Raw genomic sequence first — 17,792 nt, 5'->3', positions numbered from 1 at the left:
ATGATTTGTTTTTCACAGTTTCTCAGCTCCAGGAAGTATCTGTATTTGTTTCTTTTTTGAATGGTCTTAATCTCTCTATTCACTGGAATCTCAGTGCCATGAGGGCTGGAATCTTTGTTTTGTTCTCTGTGCTGTGTTCCCAACACCTAGGACAGTGCTCGACACACAGTAGGTGCTCAATAAATCTTGTTGAATAAATGAATACAACCAATCCTAATAATAACAGCTGCTATTGAACTTGTGGGTGTTATCTGTTTATTGTTATTTACTATATTATATCATCTAATCCTCACAACCTCTTTGTAAGGTAAGGGCTGTGATTGGGCCCATTTTCCAGATGGGGAAACTGAGCCACTTGGCTCAAGGACTCACAGCTAGAAAATGGCCAGGGCCTAAGACCCATCACATGGACTGGGCATCTGTGGCTGCTGGTGGAGGCTGAGGTTTTGTGGTTGCCCAGGAACCGCCCCTACATCCCACATGTATCCCCAATCCAGCCACCTTTCACTGACTTACTTCCCTCTTCCAAGCTGCCATCTTTTCTCTCTCTCTCTCTTTTTTTTTTTGGCTGTGCCGTGCGGCTTGGGGGATCTTAGTTCCCCAACCAGGGATCAAACCCGGGACCCGGCAGTGAGAGTGCCGAGTCCTAACCACTGGACCACCAGCGAGTCCCCCGCCATCTTCTCTTGACTGCAATGCTGCAACATCCTCCTGGCAGCTGCTCATCTTTTATTTCTCTAATGCCCACTCTTCATGCAACACCTGGGGGTGGAGGCCAGGGATGCTGCTAAACATCTTATAATGCACAGGACAGCCCCCACCAACAGAGAATTATCCCTCCCCAAATGTCAGCAGCGCTGAGGTTGAAAGGCCAGAGATGTCCTGCACCCAGAGCATGGCAGAAGCAGATGAGAGTCAGACTTCTAGAAATGTGTTAGTGATAATAATGAGAGTCCCAAAGTTTGTAAACAAAGTTCAAAGGCCTAAATGCAAGGCCTGAAAGTATAAAACTCTTAGAAGAAATCATGGGGAAAACACTTCATGACATTGGATTTGGCAATGACTTCTTGGATCTGACACCAAAAGCACAGGCAACAAAAGAAAACATAGACAAGTTGGACTTCATCAAAAATTAAAACTTCTGTGCCTCAAAGGACACAGTCAACAGAGTACAAAGGCAACCTACCAGATGGGAAAACATATCTGTAGATCACATATCTGATAAGGGGTTGATATCCAGAATATATAAAGAAACTGCTACAACTCAAGAATAAAAAACAAACAACCCGGGCTTCCCTGGTGGCGCAGTGGTTGAGAATCTGCCTGCCAATGCAGGGGACACGGGTTCCAGCCCTGGTCTGGGAAGATCCCACATGCCGCGGAGCGACTAGGCCCATGAGCCACAATTGCTGAGCCTGCGCGTCTGGAGCCTGTGCTCGGCAACAAGAGAGGCCACTATAGTGAGAGGCCCGCGCACCGCGATGAAGAGTGGCCCCCGCTTGCCGCAACTAGAGAAAGCCCTCGCACAGAAACGAAGACCCAACACAGCCATAAATAAATAAATAAATAAAATTAAAAAACAAAAAACAAAAACAAACAAACAACCCGATTAGAAGATGGGCAACTTACTTAAATAGATATTTCTCCAAAGAAGATATGCACATGGCCAACAAGCATATGAAAAGGTATTCAACATCACTAATCATTAGGGAAATGCAAGTCAAAATCACAATGAGATACCACCTCATATCCGTTAAGATGGCTACGATAAACAAAACAAAACCAAAAAAACGCAGGAAATAACAAGTGTTGGTGAGGATGTGGAGAAACTGGAACCCTTGTGCACTGTTGGTAGGAATGTAAAATGGTGTAGCTGCCATGAAAGACAGTATGGAGATTCCTCAAAAAATTAAAAATAGAATTACCACATAATCCAGCAATTCCACTGCCGGATATACACCCAAAAGAACTGAAAGCAGGGTCTCGAAGAGATATTTGTACAGCCACGTTCCTAGCAGCATTATTCACAAAATAGCCGAAAGGTGGAAGCAACCCAAGTGTCCATTGATAGGTGAACGGATAAATAAAATGTGGTATATACACAAAATGTATTATTATTCAGCCTTAAAAAGGAAGGAAATTCTGACACATGCAACAACATGGGGGACCCTTGAGGACATTACACTAAGTGAAATAAGCCAGTCATGAAAAGACAAATACTGGACCGAGAGTAGTCAAACTCATAAAGACAGAAAGTAGAAGAGTGGATGCCACGGGCTGAGGGGTGGGAATGGAGTTATTGCTTCACAGGTACAGAGTTTCAGTTTTGCAAAATAAAAAGTTCCGGAGATTGGCTGCACAACAATGTGAATATACTTAACACTCCTGAACTATCCACTTAAAAATGGTTACGATGGTAAATTTCATGTTATGTGTATTTTACCACAAATAAAAAAGAAATCACCCAGAGATTGTTTCAATTGTGGGGTCCAGGTATGGGTGTTTGTCAAAGCTCAGGTGACCCAAATGTTCAGACAGTGGTGGTCACCCTGCTCTGTGAAGTGTGCCCTATTTATTATTCCCATTCCAAGCACGGGTGAGGTGACTTGTGGGCTTATACCGCCAGGAAGCAGCGGTGGTGGAATTGGAACCCAGGCCATACCCGTACCCGCAGGAATATGTCTCACGTGGTAACATTACGTCTTATTTGCTATTTATGTCATCAGGAAAATTTTAAAGGAGAATTGGTGCTCTGGATACGAACATGTGAATTCCGGCTCCCGCCCCACCTGCCTCCAATTTGGGGGCAGGGGTGTGCCTCTGTCCCTGTCCCCATCCGGTCGAGCCCACCTCTACCAGAGACACCAAAATCAAGAATATCCCACGTCAGGGAGAAGGTAAGGCCTTATCTTAATATTTAAATTATCTATTAAAATAATGCTTAATGCTAACCCTGTGTCTCCAATAGTCCCATCCCGTAGTCTTTGGGGTCAAGATCATAATGGAGCAGGAGCCAGGAACACTCCCAAGTTAGGAGGGAGACGCTGAAGGTCTCTCACCTCCGCAGCACTTCAGTTCCCTAAGGTGAAGAGGCATCCTGGAGCTCTTCTCTCACTTCCTGAAGGTCATTCACATGGCACAGAGGCCAGATCATGGGCTCGCAGTCCTCCCATTCGCTGTGTGACCCTGAGCCAGCCACTTCACCTCTCGGGGCCTCAGTTTCCACAGCTGTAAGATGAGGATAATTATCCCTCCCTCGTGAGGTGACTGTGGGAATCAGATACCACAGTGCATTTAATGCTCCTTGCACTGCGTCAGGCACAGTGGTAGCTGCGGCTGCTATTGTTTTTATTTTCTCCAAAAGCTGGAAATGAGGCTGACTGAGCCCAACCAGCCCTGGAATTTTTTCTTGCAAGATGATCCCCGATAGGAGTTTGAGGTTTCCCACAGGTCTTTTGTTGCCTCCTTAGAAGCAGATCCTAAGATAAAGATCTGAGTAAAGTGGCTTATGTAGGAAGTGATCCTAGAAAACACTGGTAGGGGAGAGGAGACGTGAGACAGGGAAGGCAAAGAGGCCAAACAGAGTGTACTATCAAGCAAGGAACCACTGTGGGCACCTGGGGCTGAATTCTGCTGAGGAACTCTGGGGCCAGTGTGGACCATGAACCTCTGAGTTATATCCCCATCCAGGCGGAGGGAGCTGAAGTATTATACACCTTCCCCATCAGTCATCAGTTGAGGGCTGCTCCCTCCAGGTAGGGCCTTAACTCCCTCTCTTTACTGGACTTCACAGGCCAGAGGAAGTTTCTAGGCAAAGAACTGCAGGTGCTGGCAGCTGGGAGTTGGGCTAGTGGCACTGAAAAGGTAAGAGCTAAAAGGATATGGGTGGGACACTGACCATATCTTCCCCATCAGGATTGGGTCCCCGTTCTGCTCCAATTGCCTATGTGATGTTGAGCAAAGTTATGTAACCTCACCTTATAATGAACATGTATCTTTTTATAAGAATAATGAATTTTTGAAAAGGATCTTATTTAACTGGCAGGAGAGTCCAGAGGGTTAAATGAAACGACAATTAAAAACAAAACAAAACAAAACCCCTAACAGTTACTGAGGGCTTTCTACGTGTCAAACCCTATTTGAAATGCTTTGCATGCATTAGTTCATTTAATTCTGGTGGCGATTCAATGAGGCAGCCCCTGCTATTGCCCCCATTTTATGATTGAAGGAACCGGGGCACAAGGAGGTGCAGTAGTTTGTCACTTATCACATGGTGAGTAACAGGGGAGTCAAATTTTGAACTTGGTCCCATCCACAACAGGTTGAACTTGGGCAACCCTAAAATCAGGGCTCCCATCCACGACACTATCAAGTATAGGAAGTACACATAGTGCTGGGTATGGAGTTGGTGCTTAATGCGTGCTTGTTCTCTTTCAGTTAATTAAGCTTTGGCCAAACTGCTCATTTGGCCAGCACTTGTCCTTCCTAAACTTTTTCACAATCTCTAGCTTTTTGTAGCCTTTCAAAACCCCTGGGAGACCAGCTGCCCAGGTATGATCCTGGTCAAGCATCCTGGAGGAATGGAAATACCCCTGAACCTCAGTGAGGGTAACGGGGGCGGGGGGGAGGGAGGGAGGGGCAGAAAGGCCTGAAAATGGCCCCTGATCTTTCCCCAACTTGTTGTGTGACCCAGGCAAGTCCTTGAAGCATCCTCCGTGTTTCCCCTTATCAGATCAGGGTACTGGATTTATGAAGCGTGGCTTCAGTGCTTTCCACGCACGATCATACTTAATCCTCCAGGCAACCCTGGGAGGTAGCTTTTATTATCATCCTCATTTACAGATTAGGAAATGGAAGCTACGAGAAATGAAATGATTTGTCCAAAGTCCAGAGCTAGGAAATGTCAGGGCTGGGAATCAAACCCAGGTCTGTGTGACCCCACAGCCGGGATTCTGAATCTCTGGCATATTGGGTTGGCCAAAAAGTTAGTTCAGGGCTTCCGTAACAAAAACCTGAGCGAACTTTTGGCCAACCCAATACAAACATCCAGGATGACTGACCCGGGCCAGCAAGAGCCTCAGCCAGACGATTCATAGCACTGGAGGGGCCCCATGGATTCTGAGTTGGTTTCCCTCATTTTTCTTGATGATAAAACATGAATCTCCCCTGGATCAAGTCAAGGAAGTAGAAGCATCATCACACTAAAGGCATGAAATCCCAAGGGGGCAGGTGGTGATCCTACAATCAACACTGTAATAGGGGATGTTGCCAACCAGGGGAGTAGCTAGAAGAGAGGAATTCAGTGATAATACTAATCATCACTGTTGTCACATATAGAACATTTATTACATGCCAGGCACTGGGTTAAGCTCTTTATGCAGATTATCTCCTAATGGCCCTAAGAGGCAGGCTCCATTATAATTCCCATTTTCTAGAGGAGGAAACTAACACTCAGAGGAGGAAAGGAACTTACCCAAGGTCATATTCCTGGTAAGCAATGTAGAAATGAACCACATCTGTTGGACCCCAGAGCTGAATCTTTTTCTTTGGGCGGGGAGGGGAGGCTTTTTAAAAAAATATTTATTTATTTATTTTGCCTGCACCGGGTATTAGTTGTGGCATGAGAACTCTTAGTTGAGGCATGCATGCAAGATCTAGTTGCCCAACCAGGGATTGAAACCAGGCCCCCTGCATTGGGAGCAGAGAGTCTTATCCACTTGGACCACCAGGGAAGTCCCCAGAGCTGATTTTTAATCAAATTCTGTGGTGGGCAAAGTACTGACCAAAGTCTCTAAATAAAGAATACTCTCACAATGGAATATAATAATAATAATTCATATGTATAAAGTACTTTCTATTTGCAAATTACATTCACCATCTGAAATCTCATTGAATCATTAAAACAGTCCCAACAGGTGGGCACTTATACCATCACCATTTGGCAGATGATCTCACTGAAGCTCAGAGAGCTTGAATGAGCTGCCCAAGATTCCAGATTGAAGAAGCACAGGTTTGGGAACCAGACCAACCTGGGTTCAAACCCTTGCTCTGCCATTTTCATTCCTTCAGCAAATACTGACTGAGAACTTAGCTGTGTGAGCTCTGGCAAGTGACTGCCCCTCTCAGAGTTTCCATTTCCTCTTTATAAAAGAATATTAATACCACTCATCAAATCCATTCCCTCCCTCATCTGAAAATGCCAGACGCTTTTCCAGGCTTCCCTGCAGATAGAGCATGAGCATATGACCTGATGCCGGCCAATGGGATTTAAAAAGAGGTCTGCCAGGGGGCTGCTGGGAAAGGTTTGCCTTGCAGAAAAAAAAAAAGTGGCACATAAGAGGACACGCTCTTCTTCACTGGTCAGACATCATGTGCCTACATTTGAAGGCTGGAACTAGGTAGCCATTTTGTGAGATGAGGCATCCAGCCTGAGGACCAAGCCACCTGCAGGAGTTGGAGGAGCAGAAGGACAAAAAGAATCTAGAATCCTAATGGCATCATGGAACCATTAACACAAAAGCAGCTACTTGGAACTTCCCGTTAAGTGAGAAGATGCACCTTCCTCCTTACAGAAGCCACTTCCAGGTTTCTATCTGTGACTTGTAGCCCAAACTGGCAGATTACCTTGATTGAATTGTTGAAGGGATTTCAATGAGATAGTGCATATAAAGTATCACTAATCAGTGCCTGGCACAATAAACAGCAGCTACTCTGGAAATTAGGAAATTATCTCAGGCTTTAACCCTGAGACTTTTCCAGGGACCACAGACACTCCTGGCCTGGCAAATTAGTTCCCTGTCTCTCCTACTGAGAAAAGCCTGTAGTTTCCCCAGAAAGCAGAAACTCAGTGGTGGCCCAGCACTGCGGTCATGTCACTCTGATGAAGCTGACCCCAGCTTCCAAACAAGAATCAACCACACTGCCTTTTGCCTAATGGATTTTGATTTTCACTCCCCTGATGGGGAAGGCGAGGGCCTGTGCTTTGGTTTGTCTCTGTGTTGCCAGAACATCCATCAATTATTAACAGTGGCAGCTTAGCCTTCCAGTACTGCTATCAGAAGGAAAGGGCTTGCTGCAACTCAGCCCACCCAGCCATAGAGAAAGGACTCTGCTCCCGATTATTTATAACAATAAGCCCTACGTACTGTGGGTTAGGCACTGTGCTAAATTTTGACAAACATGATTTTATGATGACCCTGCAAGGTGGGCCTTTTATCTATACTTTAGGAGGCTAAAGCTTGGAGAGGTGAAGAACTTGCTTAAGGCCAGAAACTGGGGAGGGGGTGAACATGGGCTTGGAACCCAGGTCTGTCCTTGCTCTTAAATATATGAGGTATGGCCATTTCTGTATCTCACAATCACCCGGCAATGATCCTCCACTTGACTTCTTATTCTGTGACCTCTGAGAAATTTCTACAGGCCTTGCTGTTCTGACAAGCAAAGCATCCAAGTTGGGGGGCTGGATGGGGGTGGGGAGGGCAAAGAACAAATGATTGAAGGAGGCCAGAGGCACAGAGAACTGGGCTGCAGGTGGGCTGGGAGGAAGGAATGACAGATTCCCAGATCCTGAGACACAGTGACTGACTGATTGCCTGTGCCATTCATTCATTCCACGTGTAGTTATCTGGAGATCCCCTGTGCCAGGCACCATGCTGGGTGCTGGAAACAGGGCAGTGAATACAACTCGACGCTTATACTCTTGTGGGGGAGAAACGGAGAAACACAAGGAAGCAAGTATAATTTCAGATGGTGCTTAAACCCTATGCAGCAAAGACACTGCAATATGTGACAGAGTGTAAGGGGAGGGAGGCTGTTTTAATCAGGGGTCAGGAAAGGTCTCTCAGAGGAGGGGACACTTGAGCAGGGACCAGCTCCTATGGGGAATGAGGAGGAGCGGCCAGCCATGGGACAATATGGGGAAGAGAATTCTAGGCAGCAGGAACAGCAAGTCCAAAGGTCCTGAGTTAGGATAAAGCCTGACCTGTTTAGGGAACAGCAAGGAGGCCAGTGGGGCTGAAACTGAGTGAACAGAGGAGAGAAGAGATGAGCTCAGAGAGGTCGTGAAGCTGGATTCGTGGTGAAGCGTTTGGACTTTATTCTGAGTGCGATGGGAAACCTCTCTGGAGCATTTCGAGCAGATGAATAATGCGATCCAATAACATTTAGAAAAGCTCATTCCGGCTGCTGAATGGGGAATGGATTACAGGGGGCAAAGGTGGAAGCAGGGAGACTGCGGAGGAGACTATGGTACTTAATCACTATGGAGAGAACCGTGCCTTCAAAATCACACTGGAGTTTGAATTTCTGGCTACTCCTGTTGGCCTGTCGCACGACCTTAGGTGAGTTACTTAACCTCTCTGATCTTCCCTCTTTGTGAAAGGTGGGATAATAGTAGAGAATTGGTATAAGGCTAAACGTGTTGTTATACTTCATACACAGTAGATATGTGATCAATGGCAGGATTTCTATACTGAGGGCCAATAAGCCTGCCTGCCTCACCATTTCAGCCTTGGCTGCAGAATATCCTAGGCCGTCGTCCATCTGCTAGGACTAGCCAGCGGCCCCAGCCTAGGATCACAGAGAGGTCATGAAACTCGTCCCTGTGAGTGGATTAACCCGAGGGAGAGATGAAGCTGTTGATTCCCAAACAGCGCCTTTTGCAAGCCTGAGCTACTTGCCTAGATGTCAGGCACCAACCCAAACACAGCCTTTTGCCTGCTTCTTCTGGGGAAGTGACCCTCCCCTCCTCTGCCCCTCACTCTCTTGTCTTAGGGACAGGGCAGGAAGGAGGGAGAGTCATATCTGGGTCTAAACCAGGTGTGGAGGGGAAGAACCCGTGTCAGGCCTGGAAATAGCAAAATAAGTCTGTTGATCCTAAGCCGGTTAAGGGTGAGTGACTATGCCTTAAGAGAGAGGTTTTTTGGACATGAAACCTGGGGCAGGATTATGGCCAGAGGCAGCCCACAGAAGAGGAAACAGGCCTAGGAATCTCTCTGTCCTCTTTAGAGTCGACATGGAAGAGAGAAAACCTTTGGGCCTCTCTCCACCCTCCAACCAGCCACTCAGTCCTACATTCACTCTCAAAGGCCTCTCCTTGGGCAGACAGATCTGGAGAAAGGACCCCACAAAACCCGCTCCAGACCCAGCCCTGTAGGTGGGCCTTTAGTGGGGGGCAATCGAGCCAGGGAGCACCCACAATGAGATGCCAGGCTGGACAGGAGGCAGCCCTAGCTAATACATCATGGCTGGTACGTAGACTTCCTCTTCTCTTTCTCCTTTCGCCATGAATACATTTACCTGCCCCCCTTTTTTGGCCCTGCTCTCAGAGAACGAGTTATGTTCAACACATCTTTCCCAACTCGGTTTTCCTGGATTTTGACATCAACACCTCTCTTTTCTGGGCTCCCCCTGGGTCCCACATGGCCTCTTTTATAGCACTGCACACACTGTGCTGTCATTTACTCCCAAATCCCAGCACACTGGCCACGTGAAGACAGGCCCCCACCTCTCTGAGGCATCCCCGAGTCCCAACCTGACACAGAGAAGTTGCTCATCAACAAATGACCTCCTGTCCTGGCCTGACTCCCACCCCAATCCTTTCTTAGTCCCTTACAGCCTCTGCTTTTTTATCTGAGAGCACACAGGACTCCCTGGCCTACCCAGTGTGATTGAACTCATTCCTGCCTCTTTCTCCTGCTTTATTTTTCACATTGCCTCATTTTTTTTCTGTCCTATTTCAAAATTTACATCGTCTTCCGACCGCCAAAGCATCTTTAGAAGCTGCATCAAACCATTCTTGGAATCAACTCACCAAATTAAGAAAGACCAAACCAGGGGTGACCCCTCGCCCACAAGCATCCACAGCCAGCTGCATGCGTCATGCACGCACACACCCACCCCTCAGAGTCCCTTTGCCTCGTTTTTCTCACTTATGTTAAAACCGCCTGACAGTATCTCAACGTCCTCCACGTATGTCTATAAGCTGCCTTCATTCCCTTCTTGGGGCAAAATGAGGTTATAAATATAGGGATAAGTATTAAAATTGCAGGGTGACCCCCCTCCAGCCCAGGTCTGGGCATCCACAAGGGACCATTATGTAGAATAGACCAAACTCAACTCTACTCCATCCCAAAGCTTTATTGCCTCTCCGTGCCCTTTTTATTTGCAGTGTCCATTCTCTTGCTGTGGGTTTTCATAAGTCTCTGTAAATCCTTTTCTCCAACAAAGTTGGGGTATAAATTATTGAATGATAAAAGGATGAGGTGGCCAGTGCCACATAGGAACAGTCTGAAGGGGTTGTTGGTCCTCACCTCTGAGATCTCAGCCATAGCCCCTCCTCTTTTCTGGTCTTCACATTTGGGAACTAAGCCAGAGTCCCCCAGCCGTGGTCCTCGATTTGGGGACACAGGCAGAATGCCCCAGCCCAGCAGCCCCTAGATTTCACACTCACCTTGGCGGCCACAGAGGAATTGGGCTTCTCCAGTAAGTCCCAGAGCTTTTTTCTCTTCTCTGCGCAGCACGTGTTATCGAACTCCTCACCTTCCCGCTCCCGTAGGGTTTCTGCCTCACGCTTGAGCTCCTCATTCATCTGTTCCTTCTTCTGGTGGTAGCGGGCCTGGCAGCAGGACTCCAGGTAGATTTCGTCGATGCCCCAGTAGTCGAGCTCTTGGCTGAAGCTGAGCGCGCACATCTCCTCCATCATGTGCAGCCGTCCGGTGCGGTAGAAGTTGAGGATGGAGGTGAAGGCGCCCGGGTGGCGGTCGAAGAAGTACTCATTGTCGTCGAGGCTGTAGTCATCGCACACCTCCAGCAGCGAGTCGTGCGTGTTGCAGTCGCGCAGCTTGCCCAGCCGCGTGCGGGGCAGGCGGTCCAGGGTGCGCCAGAGCACCTCGTGCGCCAGCCCACCGACGTTGAGGCGGACGCGCCTCGAGCACGCCTTGCTGCGCACGATCTCCATGGGCTCGGGTGGCAGCGAGCTGGTGGAGCGGGAGCCATGCTTCGTCATGCCCGCCGGCATCGCTGGTCCGGCCGCCCCCGCCCCCCCTGCCCCCCCAGGCCGCTGTCACTGGAGGGCAAGGCCAGCCGCCGCGGGGGAGGGGGGCAGGGAGCGCTGTGGGCTGCTGGGGGCGCAGGGGGCCGCGCGGGCGCGTGTCACGGCCGTCTTCTCACCTCCATCCCGACGGCTGCGAGGCAGAAAGCAGACGCAGGTCAGCAAACAGGGAGCTGTGCGCAGCCCCTCCCCACCTCTCCACCCGGGCCCTAGCCGGCCTTGACCTTCCCGGCGCTTAAGCCGCTCAGGCCCACAGAAAGGCTGGGCGCTGTCCCTCGAGCCGGTGCTGAAGCCCGCCCCACCCCGTGGCCGGAGGGAGGGGCCGCCCTTCGGGGCGGGGAGAGGGTCCCCAAGAGGCGCCCCGGGGGCCCAGGAGGCCCTACCCCGGGCTTCTGCTGCCGGGACCCGACCCGGCCGCCTGGGGCGCTGTCCGCCCCTTCGAGTGCTGAAACTCGCTTCTCCCTCGGTCTCCCCGTCCAGTCCCCGACCTGGCCCCGCAATGGGGAGAAGAGGGGAGCTGCATGAGAAAACTTTTTTTTTTTTTTTTAACTTCTCATCTTTTCCTTCCCCCGCTCCGAGATAATTAGGATTTGAGGGCTTGGGGGTGGCAGCGGGATTGCTTTTTCTAAACCTTTAAAGATTTGGAGGAATTCCGGAGGGTTTCAGGTGCCCACCTGTCGGTCACAACAGACGGGGTGGTCATGAAGCCCCACTGTCCTGAAGCGACCCCTCTCCCCAAGCCACGGGAGCATCTCTTGAGGTCTCTCCGGCAACGAGGTGAACCGTGAAGACGCAAAGCCAAGCTCTGCGCGGGGTCCCGCCCCTCCCTCTGCGCCCCCTGCCCCACGGCAGGAGGGGGGAACAGAGTCCTGGGGATCCACCTGGGCCGTCACCCCCTCGCTCCTTCCCCGCCCCCTTCTCCTTGTCTTCCTCCTCTTCCTCCTCCTCCTTCTCCTCCTCCTCCTCCTCCTCCTCCTTCTCCTCGCTCCTCTCCTGCGGTGGCTTTTTATAACTCCGGGTTCTGCGCCTTTCCCGGGGCTTGGAAGGGAAGGGGTGGGGGAGGTGGGAGGCGGGGAAATGAGCTGAATTTTCTGGCCTTTTCAAAACGAGCCCTCCTCCCTCCGCGCACTGGTGATTTCAGGGGCTCCTCTGAGCCCCCAGGCATGTGAAGCTCACGCCCTAACCCCTCACCCCAGAATGCGGATCGTGCACCTCCCCGGGCCCAGGCCCTTCACCCACCCCACCCCCCAGCCTGAAACCGCGGAGCCTGGGTAGACCAACAGGCCGAACCGCGGCAGGCGAGCCCCCCTCCTGTGTCCCCCTGCGCCCCCACCGCGCGCCCCAACACTCACCCCCAGGGTGGCCGCCTCCCGGGGCCAGGGACCGCGCATCGCCGCGGTCGCCCGGGCGCCCCAGCCCGCGGGCAGCGGCGGACCCGGGGCCGGGCTGGGCCCGGCCTACGCCGGACGGGCAGGCGACGCGCCGGAGCAGCAGGCGCTGCGGGGCCGAAGCGCGCTCTCCAAGGCTGGGGGCGCGGACGGGCGCTGGGGGCGCTGGGGGCGCGGGTGGCAAGACCGGGATCGGGCGGCGCCTCCTGCTCCACCTCCTCCTCCTCCTTCTCCTGCTCCCGCGGCAGCGGTGGTGGCTGCTTGGGCGAGATCAACAAGTCGGGGCTGAGCTTCGGCTCCGCGCTCGCTGCGATTCTGTCCCGCACTTCTGAGAGCCCAGAGTCGGGCACCGAGGCGGGACGGCGCCACCTGCGGGTCGGAAGCGTGCGCGCCGCTTAACTCCTGCCTGCCCGGGCCAGCCCGTTGGTGAGGCTGGGGGCGGGCTGGGGTTTTGGGCGAAGGAGGGGCGCCTAGCGGTTTGGCCCTTCCCACCTGGGCTACCTCCACTGCCTGCCTCTCAGTCCCGGCTTCCTTCATCCGGTCAATAAAGTGGCTTGAGCGCCTACTGTGTGAAAGGCACAAAGATAAGCGTCCGAGATACAGCTATGAACCAAACGCAAACGTCCAGCCCTTGTGGAGCTGGTTGGAAACAGACCAAAACCAAGAAAGTCAAAGAATATGTCAGACGGTGATAAGCGCAGTGGGGATAATGAAGCAGGGGAGAGGGATAGAGGCAGGGGTAGGGGGAAAAGATTGCAATTTTAAATAGCCCTTACTTTCATGAGCTTCCATTCTAGATTCTAAAATCTAATTCTAGAATGGAATTCTAGATTCTAGTGGGGGAAGGTGAGCAATGAATACATCAACAAATAAATATCCAGTGTGGCAGTTGGTGATAACGGTTAAGAAGAAAAATAAAGCAAGGTGACGGGAAGAGAGAGTGAAGGGTGAGCTAGCTTATAAAGCCTGGTGAGTCAATCATTCATTTATGTTACTTTGGACAGCTGGTTATTGAGAGCTTCCTGTATGCCAGACCCTGTGCCAGGGTCAACAAAGAATACGGCCCCCCCTGGAGCTCCCTGTCCAGTGGGGGAGACAGAATCGATCAAATAATCTCCAGAAATGAATAAAAAACTGAAGGATTTACCTAGAGAAGTGAGCAAGGCCTCCCTAAGGATGCCATAGTTGGGCCCCATGTTTACTCATTTATGCTTTCAAATACATATTTACTGCATGATAAGTAAATAGGTGCTGTGGACACAGCGGTGAGCCCCTGTTCTGGAGGAGAAAAACTGAGCAAGCCACAGTGCCCTAAGGTAAGATCCTTCCCCATCTGGCCCTTTCCTTCATTTCTAAAATTAAGGAATTCATTTCCATGGAGTTGCACATAATATTATTATATATTTTAATCTGTTCATTTCTCATCACCTCCATCATCATGATCCGTGCCCAAGATGCCATCATCTTGTAGGTAGAGGCCGGGGATGCTACTAAACATCCTCCAATGCACAGGTTGGAGCCCCGCAATAAAGAATTCTCCAGCCCTGAATGTCAATGGTGCCAAGGTTGAGAAACCTTAGATTAATTTAATAGAAGGCAAAGGTATCTCCCAGTCTGGAAATGCTATTCCCTCAACCAGTAATTAGTGAGCACCTATTATGTGCCAGGTACTACTCTGAACACTGGAAATACAGTGAGAATAAAATAGGCCGTCTCTACACTTATGGACTTATATTCTGGTGGGGGATACAGTTAATAAACAAGTAAAAAAACAAACCAGCTCATTTGAATTGTGTTAAATGCCATGAAGAAAAGTAAGCGAGAGGAAGTGATAGAGCATGACTGGGAGAGGTATCAGCAACTTTAGATAGGGTGGTCAGGCAGGAAAGGCTTCCTGGAGGAGGTGATATATCTAAGGCAAGAACCTGAGGGCAGGGAGAAGACAACCATGTGAAGTCCTGAGGATGCAGGTACAGGCAGGGGAAACAGAACAGGCAAAAGCCCTAAGGCAGAAATGAGCTTGGGAAAGGAAGTTAGAGAAGTGGATGGAACCAGGCCAGGCAGAGCCCTTTGGGGATTTTATTCTCAAGGTTAAGGAATGTTTTTGAGTTTTTTTCTTAATTGTGATGGGAAGCCATGATAAGAGTTTTAAGCAGAGAAGTTCCATGTGCTGGTATATGTTTCTGGTATATGATTCTTCCAGCTGCTGTGTGCATTATGGAATTTGGGGGACAAAAGGTAGCAGCAGGCAGACCCATCAAGAGACTTCTGCAATTGTCCAGGCCAGAGATAATGGGGTTTGGACTGGGATGATAGTGGTGGGAATAGCTGGGCAATTTCATAGCTGCAGGGCTCTGACAGGGGAGAGTCCTCCCCAAGTCCAAGGCTAGTGCTAGATATTCCTTGTCATTCAGATTTGTCACTCCAGGTGGCCCAATTCCTGCAAAGTTCTGGCTCTGGCTCCAGATTCAGATAAAGAACATCTGTGTACAATTGGATGTTAGAAGTGCTGATAGTGCAAACAATTCTGTAACTTTTATGCAAAAGCCCTGTTGCTACTACTTGTTCATACATTTACTCAGTGCAAAGGATTCAGTGCAAACTTAAGAAGGAAGTAAGTGTTGCTAGTGGCTCCAAAGAGTGAGTTCTGGAGTAAGAATGATTGGTGCCATTTTTTGCAAAATGACCTTGGGCAAGTGGTTTAACCTCTCTGAGCCTCAATTTTTTTCTTCTGTGTGTAAAAGGAGGATGGAAATTATTATAAGGAATTTATAGAAAGCATTTACTCATTGCTAGCTCTCATCTGATAGATTCTAGGTTACTGAAGCGCAGGAGGTGGTCTGTCTTGCTCATCTCAAGTAACAGAATACTTTACTAACAGGAGCTTAAAGAATAAGGATATTTAGTTATCTCACATAAAAATTTAGGAAGAGGGTGGTAGGAGAGTTGATTAAGCAGCTCAACTATGTTATTAAGGACCCAGGCTTCTTCCATTTTTTTTCTGTCTTCTTCAATATATTGGCTTTTTGTCCCAAACTTGTTGCCTCATATTCACAAAATGGTTGCCACCACTCCAGGCATAAGTCTCCATAAAACCATATTCAAAGGCAGAAAGAAGGAGATGGCCAAGGTGGCCAAAAATAATTCCCCTTTTATGCTTTTATCCGCCCGCCCCCCCAAAAAAAATCTCTGCCAAGTTCCATATCATGGGTCACATGGCCACTCCTATACCAATCACTGTCAAAGGAAATAGGATTTACCCCATAGGGCTAGGCCAATTACTGCCCTTACAAAATTGAAGTTTATTTAACAAGGAAGAAGTGAAGATTAAAGTTGGGTAGGCAACCAACAGTGTCTGCCACACTGCTCCCATAGTGCCCAGCACAATGCCAGGCACAGAGTAAATGCTCAATAAATATTTATTGAATGAATAAATAAATCCTTTTATATGAAGGTATATAAGAAACTTATGAATAAGACACCTCTGACTCCAGGAGTATCCAGTCCTATTGGTGAGGGTGGGGGCAAGGTATATAAGAAATAAAACTGGCAAAGAGTTTCTCTTATGGGCCCCCTCTCTGACTCCAAGCCTTTCATGAGGAGACCCTCTGAGATGATTTACAGTCTCAAGTCAGCTAAACTGATATTTGTATACATCTTTTTAAAAGAAATCATTAGTATGTAAGCAGTGTTCAAGTCCTCTGGGCAATCCCCTATGCTAAATAGCAGAGGTCATGAGCTGGTTATCTGCAGACTTTTGTTGTGTGGCCATCACAGATTTTTTTTTTTTTTAGTTAATATTTAAATATCAGAGAGATTTCCATGAAAATCTGGATTTCTGGCTTCTCTTGAAAAATTAGAGGAACTGATTAACACTGGCCCACATTCCTGTGTAACATGGCAATTACAGCTGGCACAGAGGAGTGGCTGGCCTTGAATCACAGCCACCCCCTTTAGGCAGGATGTGCTCTCTATTATGCTACAGTCTCCACCTCTCCCTAATATTCCTCATTCAAGACACTTTTCTTATTTATGTTACTTTCCTGGCCTTGGTATAAATTTAAGTTCATGCTTGTTGCACACAAAGGCCAAGGAAGTCCAAAGAAGTTGTCTTGCCGCTCTCTGTTTCCCCAGGCTCTGCATAGTGCCCAATTTAGAAATTTTATGTTCTAAATGAAGACTATAAATTATTTGAAAGCACCTGGTCTTCATTTCTTAGAATTTTCCACCATCAAAAGCAGAGAGACTATCTAGAAATAAAGCCAATAGAAGGGAATGTAGAGCCCAGAGGCTGAGATACTGAGTCCTATCAATGTCATTAGAGCTCCTGGATCCAGCCATGCCTGAAGGCAGTGCCTCTGGGTTTTCCACTTATGGGAACTAGTAAATACTCCTTCTTGCCTAAGCCAGATTGTGTTGTGATTTTGTCATTTAAGTCCCAAAGAGCCCAACTGATTCAATTCTGTCTCCACTAACCAGAAGTTTACCATCTCCTTATAATGTACTTATAGGAAACAGTGCAAGAAGAGTAATAAAACTTAGAATGTTCTATGGAGAAGGAGCCCTGCATTAAGAGTTCAAGTATAACCATCTCATCCTGATGGTCAACCAGTGAGTAGGCAGCCGAGTACCAGCACTAGGTCACAAACCATCTTCCGCTCAGGCCCTCTCGGCAGACTTCCCACTGAGAGGTGTTGAGAGTTTTCTCCGAGGCTGAATGAGGTCAAGTCAGCCCAATTCTTCCATGTAAATACAAGTGAATCCCCGTCTAAGCTGGGCTGGCAAGAGACATGTCCACTTGAAGTCAGATTTTTTTTCTTGGATTCCATAATACCAGGCATCACTTATTTATAATCCCACTGAGTATCCTACTCAGGTTTCTCAGCACTTCTGGGCACTAAGCAAAACTAATTAATCCCCTCTCCCCTCTGCCCACAGACCCTTGGGAAGGAATAATTGTTTTCGGTTATGAGGGTACCCAAAGGCTCAAGGGATATAATTGACATCTCAGGACAACTGCTCTATGCTGTGGCCTTGCCCAGATACAGTTCCAGTAGCCCCAGGGATTTTTCTAGCAGCTTGGACTACAGTCTTTTTGCCCGTTTCTCTTTTGCCCCAATAATAATAATAAAATCCAATAATAACAATCATAATCATGAGTAAAATGGGGTTAATGATAGACTCTACCTCCCAGGGTTGCTGGTGGGACTAATGAGATAAGGCATGTGAAGTGCTTAGCACCAGTACACGTTAATATAACTTCAGTAACTATCCTAACAACCACAATAACAGCAGCTAACATTGATTAAGCAGTTACTATATGCCAGGCACTGTGCCCATTAGCTGTTGGATGA

At 48.7% G+C, this 17,792-nt stretch overlaps 2 protein-coding genes across 3 annotated transcripts in view; both read right to left on the bottom strand.

The window, feature by feature from the left end:
• KCNB1 (potassium voltage-gated channel subfamily B member 1) overlaps positions 1-11,017 on the bottom strand; it is a gene marked incomplete at its 5' end in the record, with an annotated part of 109,456 nt that extends 98,439 nt beyond the window's left edge. The window contains one exon of the mRNA XM_082362746.1: positions 10,451-11,017. Coding sequence (XP_082218872.1) covers positions 10,451-11,017 — 567 coding nt within the window. The remainder of the gene's footprint in view (positions 1-10,450) is intronic.
• Positions 11,018-11,055: 38 nt separating this feature from the next.
• PTGIS (prostaglandin I2 synthase) overlaps positions 11,056-17,792 on the bottom strand; it is a 65,115-nt gene continuing 58,378 nt past the window's right edge. For both annotated transcript variants that reach the window (XM_082362747.1, XM_082362748.1), the window contains exons 11-12: positions 12,403-12,807; positions 11,056-11,183 (exon numbers count right to left, since the gene is read on the bottom strand). In XM_082362747.1, the coding sequence (XP_082218873.1) occupies positions 11,063-11,183; positions 12,403-12,807 (526 nt within the window). In that variant the 3' untranslated portion in view covers positions 11,056-11,062. The remainder of the gene's footprint in view (positions 11,184-12,402; positions 12,808-17,792) is intronic.

This window comes from Balaenoptera borealis (assembly GCF_965194805.1).
Source record: "Balaenoptera borealis genome assembly, chromosome: 16".
In the NCBI taxonomy this organism is placed as follows: domain Eukaryota; kingdom Metazoa; phylum Chordata; class Mammalia; order Artiodactyla; family Balaenopteridae; genus Balaenoptera; species Balaenoptera borealis.
This window is presented reverse-complemented; position numbering and strand designations above follow the sequence as displayed.